The 7,530-nt window shown below is 44.7% G+C and overlaps 1 protein-coding gene across 11 annotated transcripts in view; it reads right to left on the bottom strand.

Moving 5' to 3' along the window:
* Positions 1 to 1,127: 1,127 nt before the first annotated feature.
* STARD13 (StAR related lipid transfer domain containing 13) overlaps positions 1,128 to 7,530 on the bottom strand; it is a 508,432-nt gene continuing 502,029 nt past the window's right edge. For all 11 annotated transcript variants that reach the window (XM_078070466.1, XM_078070463.1, XM_078070464.1 and 8 more), the window contains 3 exons: positions 6,718 to 6,935; positions 3,615 to 3,791; positions 1,128 to 2,899 (listed from right to left, as the gene is read on the bottom strand). In XM_078070466.1, coding sequence (XP_077926592.1) covers positions 2,782 to 2,899; positions 3,615 to 3,791; positions 6,718 to 6,935 — 513 coding nt within the window. In that variant the 3' untranslated portion in view covers positions 1,128 to 2,781. The remainder of the gene's footprint in view (positions 2,900 to 3,614; positions 3,792 to 6,717; positions 6,936 to 7,530) is intronic.

Genomic DNA, 7,530 nt, shown 5'->3' with positions numbered 1-7,530 from the left:
CTTTTGTTATCTTTTAGAAGTAAAGCAGAGAACAAACAGAATGAAGGCAAGAGGCTTAGAGTCAAATGTGGCTACTCTTCTTGGTCTAGTAGTGCAGCCAGAAGTCACCTCATCACACCTCAATTTGTTGTCTACTCAGTGAAAATGAAATGTAGCTAGAATTTACTGAATCTTTGATAAAAAATACCATGTGTTTTTATAACTTCCAGACTTAAGAACAATGAAATGTAAAAAAATAAGCCCTTCCCATCACTTTAATGCCTAAGACACAAATTAAGGCACCCAGACTGTTAGTGAATGTTGGTAACAACATCCTTGTATTTGGCAGAGATACTGAATACAGGTTTTCCACTGACAGGATGAAGCATGAAAATCAACATATATTTTATAGAAAATAGGAAATATTTAATGTATATAAATTTATTTGCCTTGGCAATTATTTATTTACAATTGATGATTGATACCAACAATTGAGGTAAGAATATACATGAGGTATAAATATAATATTTAAATGCAATATCATATTTTACTTCCATTGGCAAGATAACAATGAATAAAACACTGTGGTATTTGACAAACGAGCCTGATGCATCCTTTCCCTCCTTTTTCCTTTTTTTTTTCTGTAGACGCACTGTGTTATGCAGCAGTGATGTGATTAGTACGTGCGTAAAAATAGAAAAGCCAGTCAGATAATTTGAAGAGAGGAGTCGTCAGAAATACAATCATATTTGTTTTTAGTGTCCTCTTGCTTCCCAGAGTGTATGGTCTTAGGGCCAGCAGCACGAGCATCCCCGAGACTTGTTAGAAATGGAGACTCTTACTCCAGACTGCCTGAATCAGAGTCTACATTTGAACCAGATCTCCAGGTGATACAATTCGATTCCTCCTTGTGTGTCTATCATATTTTCCGAACACCTAGGATTCCATCTCTGGACCGGTATTAAACTAGACTAAACTTCGTTAATCTTGTCTTTGCATAGGAAAGTAATCCATCCTATATGGTTAAATTTAAGATGCATGGCAGAAGTGAATTTGTTTTGTTCACAGAGCACTGCCCAAATTGAAAATTATGGGTTTGCTGGCACCTTCTTGTGTAGGCAAGGAAATGAAAAATTCCTGGGTCATAATTCAAATAGTATGATTTCCCTTGCACCATACAGAATTCATATATAGCATTTTTTATTTCTCTCAATAAAAGAATTGCATATTGCTGATAGGAAGAAACATTACATAATAACATAAATGCATACAATACAGAAAAGGGGAAAACTTATTTAATTTTTTTTTCCTCCCACACCAGTTGCTAAATTATGATACCAATCTCTCATGGATTACCAAAGAAAATCTCTCCCTGAAACTGAACATAATAACTTATCTTCCTCTCTACAGCTGTTGAATTACAATAAAAAAAACCCCCACAACTTAAATCCATCAGCAATTGGTTAAGGAGAGTCAATCAGCTTAGTCTATACAATAATAAATAAGGTTGGGTCAAACACCTGGGTAAGCTTGACTGGCTAATGAAGAAATATGAAATTAAGAAACCTGTTTATATACTAATTGCAGAGCATAGTTTTGGTCTTACCATTAATTTAAAACCCTGTCTTTCAAATTGCAAAACTTGAATGAAGAGCATCGTATGTAGCAAAATAAGAATTCCCTGAAACTGTGATGGTCCAGGACTCTCGAATGACATCGCCTCCCCTTGCCTGGCTTCCAGAGTTCAATTCAGTGCAATATATTGGTAAGAAAATGCCAATTAACTGCGACCAAACAGGGCACTGGTCATATAGAATGACATTTAAGAACATGATGAAATGTATCTATGAAAACTTGATAAAACACAGAGGCTCCCTTTGGCTGTGAATATGCAAAGGCTACGCTATTTGGCTCTAACCAGCAGGGAAATAAAGTTTCTTTCAGTCACCCTGTGCTGACTCCAGTGGCCAGTGGGCATCTGACATTTCCCTGAAGCTGCAGCTGGCTGGGTCCCTGGGCAACTGGTCCCCCAGCCTTACCTTTGGTCACAACTTCTTCCCCACTTCTGTGCTTTTTAGAGGAGTAAGTGTTCTTTTCCTGGCTTTATCCAACACTCCACGCTCCGTTTTTGAATAACACAAACTGACAACACATAAGAACCTTTGAATGTTGTTTTCCTTTGGTTCGCTAATCTTTGGTTAAACATCAGGGCAGACTGACAGACTACACATTTTCACACCTCGGTGTTAGCAGCAGATTCTGCTCTGCTTACAGGACAGTGGGGGGATGGGCCCAGAGCAACTTGGAAAGAACCACGTGAGTGAGGAAGGGACTCACTGAGTCAGACGCGTTCCTTTTCAAAAGACGCAAATATATATAAAATTGGTATTGTACATATATACAGTAAAGATAGAGATATACACACATATGTACATATGCTATACAGACATTTATTTACAGTTACGATTATGCTTCTTAGAAGCCTTTAAATAGTAAATTAGGCAATGCACAAGGAATAATCCATTTAATTTTAAGTAACATAGATAAATGTTCTGATTTTTAAAAATATTATATTAGTAGGGATGTAGCCATCTCCAGGAGGGCTAGGAAAGTTCTCAGAAATTCTTGCATCTTCAACATTCTGACTCCTCAGTGTTTCCATTTTTAAAAGTATTAACCATGTCATTCAGTCTCTCTTTTTCTATCTCTCTCTCTCTCTCTCTTTCTCACGAGCACACTCTCTCCCACAAGTGTTTCCGTTCACTTCCTCTTCCCTGAGTTTGATGTCACACTGGGGAAAACTCAGATTTTAGTTTCTGGACCCTCAGCAATGAGGGGCTGAAAAGAGTTTCTAATCCTGGCAACTTCCGCTGCACACAGATGTCCGAAGCCTTTATTGTACCACTCCGGGGAGTGACCTCTGTGGGGACAAAAATCAGAAAGGAAGTGGGAAAGGCTTTTTCTGAATCTCAGCACTTTATCACAGTAGACAGGGCTGTCCTGTGCCCTGCTCATGAGCGCGCTTGCCTACAACTGGGGGCTGACCCCTGGAGGACCCGAGAACCTCATTCTGTCATCAGGTGCCTGGAAAATGCTTTTCTGACCAAGCATTCAGTCTGTCTTTTCAGCGCTAAGATTCAGACTGAATTCTGGAATTCACTGAGGAATCTCAGTGTCTCCGTACCCAGACGAAGAACTTGTTCCGTCCGTGTCATGACTGCCCTGACGGGGTTGGATTTCAGTTAGCTACTTCTCCAAGCAGGGCAACAGGAAGGGACCACACAGGGAGAGCAGGTACGACAGCAGCACAAGAGAAGGGGACGCGCAGTGACTGAGAAGCCACCACGTGGTGTGTTTGCTCTGCGTGAGAAGCACACATAGGTAAGTGGGAACAGCGCTGAAAAGAAAAAAGAGCAGAGGGCTGCCAGAGAATGTCAGAGTTTTAGGAAAGATGAGGAAAAGGAAAGCAGAGAGGGGGAGGCATCAGTAATCATCGATGAAAGCATGCTAGTGGCAGTGAAAAAACAAAGTCTAGTGAAACAAGAAGTCAGGACGACAAACAGGGCCCTGGCGACTCCGCCACTTGAACTGAGGCTCCCAGAGCGTGCCTGCCATCCTGGGTAGTGCACACTTACTTCAGGTCTATCCTGCAGATGTGGGTCAGTCTCGATTTGCCAGAGCCGCACGGTTCTATCAAGTACTGAGAATCCATCACCACGGCCCGCACACCGCCCATGAGCTGGGCTTCCTCGTGCTCCACAGAGAGGGACACCAGGGTACACATGCCTTTGGGCAAATCAGTCTTCCAGGTCCTGTAGCAAAACAACCAGCACGTCAAAACTAGGACTAAGAGAGAAAGAAAAACCTGGACACAGCACTGAGGGTTACACCTATATTTTCCTGCTCAAATCCCCATCCTACTTACTCAGATTAAACTAATGGCTTCCATAAGGGTATGTAAAATTTTTACAGTGCCATTCAAAGCAAGCCTCTCAGCCCGCTGACCCAGAGGCCAGCGATGGTCTTGCAGCTTTCCAATCTGCCTTTGGAACCCCCAAATCGAGGCTGCAGAGGTTCCTGGCCATTCCTGAAGGGCTGGTCTTAGAGTTTTAGAATTAGGACTTGTCCATTCCATTCATTCAGCAAACATCTACTGGGCACAGAAGCCACTAAGGACACAAAGATGTACAGCTGAGGAAGAGGAAACACACGTACAAAGAGACCCAGAACACCAAGGAAGTGTGGTGATGCGGCTGTGCACACAGTGCTCCGCAATCCTGTGCAAGGGAAGGGGGGCACACGGGAGAAGGCGATGCTCAACTCAGTCCTAAAGGAAAAAGTGAGCTGGTGGTGCTTAGCCTGAAGTAAACTAAACCCATGTGGCTTTCTAATTGTTTTCAAATACCTGCGTGGCTCCCCAGTGGAATGACAAAAGCACAGCTGATCTGACCCCAGCAGGCAGAGACGGGACAGCATGTGTCAGCTCGGGAGAGGGAAGACCTGACTCACAAAGTGCACTCTCCAAAAATGAACCAGGTGGTATGAGGAGTAGTAAGCTCCCTGTTACAGGAGCTATTCAAGCAGAGACGGGGCTACCACTTGGGAAAATGTTGTAGATGGAGGTCGGGAACCATGAGAGCATCTGCATAATGACCATTTCTATCACAGGACATAGGTTTCATTATCATAATCCCAGTTATTTACCTCACAAACCCTATCCCTGGCTTGGCCACGTCATCTATAACTTTGTCCGTCCTGTCCTACCGCACCAGAAAGAGAAACTATTATACGTGCCCCACAAGAACCTGGGAAGAAGCAAGCCCTACACAAATGCTGAGCAGCTTCTCCAGGGGTGCGACCATTCTCCTCATGCGGGATGATATGATTAGCAATAAAGACGGGGAGGTGTACAGATTTGTGAGGATAAAATGGAAAAAGCTGCAGTAACTATCACGGAAGCTCCTGGGGATTTAGAGAAGGAGATAACGCAAGTACAAGTGGCAATCCTGAACGGATTGCTAGTCTAACAGGGCGGCACTTGGAAGACAGGAAGTGTCTCGGCTCTGCGACTTCCCCACCATACTTGTCACTTTCTACCTTCTGGTATCATAACCACAGGCATCCCTGTTGCAGGAACCATGTCTGGTGCATGGTTAATATTCTCGAGTGTTGCGTTCTTCTGCATTAGAGACTCATGACCCACGCACTTTCTCCTTCTAGTTGTGGGTCAACTATCAATGCTGTGAGACTCTGCCTTAACCACTATATTTAAAATTTAACCCCTTACCATCCTCCTATCTTACTTATCCTCCACCTGCCCCCCTCCCCATAGGATGGGTAACATTATCCCCTTACTTATTATTTATTGACCGTCCCTCCCTGATAAAATGTAAACCCCGAGAGACCGCAGGTCTGTTGTATTCACTGCAATATCCCCACAGCCTCCCCACGGGGCTGGAATGATGCTCTGTACTGAGCAATAGGCTGGTGGGACTGCCGGGTGGATCGAAGGAGGGAGGTTCCATGCATGGACTCTGGCCCTCAGCCCCCTCTACGGGGAGGGAAGAGGCAGGCTACGGCATGGCTCTGTCCACATGGCTGCCATCCCAGAAGAACTATTTGATTTGCTGCTTACAAGAGTGAAGGTGTGCAGTTTAAATTCCATGAGATGGCAAATGTCCCCATAACCGTGGTAATAAGCCACACTTAAGACTGCCCACATTCTCCACCAGGATCCCCAGGTTGCTAGACAAACACATATATTTAGGGAGAAATGGCCCTTCAAATTCAGGGTCCCAAGGACCAATTCCAAAGGCCCATGTGAAAAGTAACCTGGAGTTTGCCATCAAAACGATTTTCATAAAGAAACTATTTGAAATATACATTTGGGAATTTCACTAGCGATTCCTTTGACACTGCTAAATATGGGAAGAGACAGTGTTTGCCATCAGTTATCAATAAAAAAGAATACATTGATTTAATTATATTTTATTTGCTTTCTTAGTTTCCTCAATCCGTGTTCTTTCGGATTCACTGCTGACTCTCCAGCTCAGGGGCACAGCTGCACACCCCCCGTCACGGGTTGAGCTCCCCCTTCCAAACCCAGAGGGCAGGGGGCCAGAACTGTGCCCATAAACCGATCAGAAGCAATGCTTCAACAGTAGACAAAACACTTGCAGGCCTTGTCCGGCCCTGAAATCTGACTGGACATCTGACCTTCTCTGCATAGTTGGACCTTCAGGGTTGTGCCAAGCTTTCCCTACGTGGCAATGAGTTGTGAAAATCCGAAGTTATACAGATGGGTTTTGAAGTTACACACACTTCCGTCATGGGAGTTACACAAACCCAAGACTTGCTTTCGCCAGGGAGGAAGGCAAAATCAGGAGACAAGTCCGATTCGATTTGCATAATTTGGCAGAAAGTGCAACTGGACAAACAGCAGCTATTCTTGGGACTTTGTTCTGAGGAAATGAACAATATTTACGGCCTAATAAACCGTATGCTCCATAGCGAAAGGGGCCAGAAGAGAGGCTGGCAGAGCCGTAAATTGGGTGAAGGAAGCAGGAAGTCAGGCATAAATAGAGCGAAGTCAGGTTTCACGGAGGGAAATGCGCGCCAGCTCAGTGCTCCCAGTGGAGGCTGAACTGCGGTGGGAGAACGCTGTGAAATGCTTAAATATGCAGCTCTTCATCTGCTTTTGGAAAAAAAAAATACCTTAAACTCTAGAGTCAGGCTTACCTGAGAACCACGAAGTCTCGGGAAGGGTGGGGGGCCATGCTGTTCAACACGTACTGATAGATTTCTGTTTGCTTGTCCAGGGTTTCCACAACCTTCCACTGCACAAAATCCTCATCCCACAGGTGGCGCTCTCTCAGCACACGGTTCAAAACCACGGAGGGGGGCGCTTCTACCTCCACAGAGGCCTTCCACAGCTTCAGCGGGTGCCCGTCTCCCACCTTAGGAAAGACACCATCGAAGGCTGAAGAGGTCAACTAGTCCCAACCCACACCTATCGCTCTCCACTGGACCTTCACAAAACATCACTGATGGTGTAACTGGAAAGAGTGATTCTGCACACCTCAGGTTTAAAATTTTAGGATGTTCATCTTTAGGCTTAGAGGAAAAATAATAATGATAAGACGAGTAGTAACCACCAACCCATACAGTATGTACTGCGTGCCGGGAAAGATTCTAACGCATTTGATTTGTAAATAGCCGTCCTCTGACCGTGGTGGGATGATGTCCATTATGCAAATGAGAAGCCAGGCAGAGAGAGGCATGCGACTTGCCCAACGTCACACAATTAAGGTACAGTGATAAGACTGGCAGCCAGCAGCCTATCTTCACAGTCTACACTCGGGTTATGTGCAACAGGGACAGCGCGGCAGTCTCCAGAGTGGATTTTTGACCTGTTCATGGGCGTACCAAGCCCCACGGACAGAACGGCCATTTTTATTTATTTATTTATATATTTTTAGAGGGTGATGGGGAGGGGAGTGGCAGAGGGAGAGGGAGAGAGAGCATCCTAAGCAGGCTCTACACCCAGTGCAG

Source organism: Halichoerus grypus, chromosome 4 (genome assembly GCF_964656455.1).
Source record: "Halichoerus grypus chromosome 4, mHalGry1.hap1.1, whole genome shotgun sequence".
Taxonomy (NCBI): domain Eukaryota; kingdom Metazoa; phylum Chordata; class Mammalia; order Carnivora; family Phocidae; genus Halichoerus; species Halichoerus grypus.
This window is presented reverse-complemented; position numbering and strand designations above follow the sequence as displayed.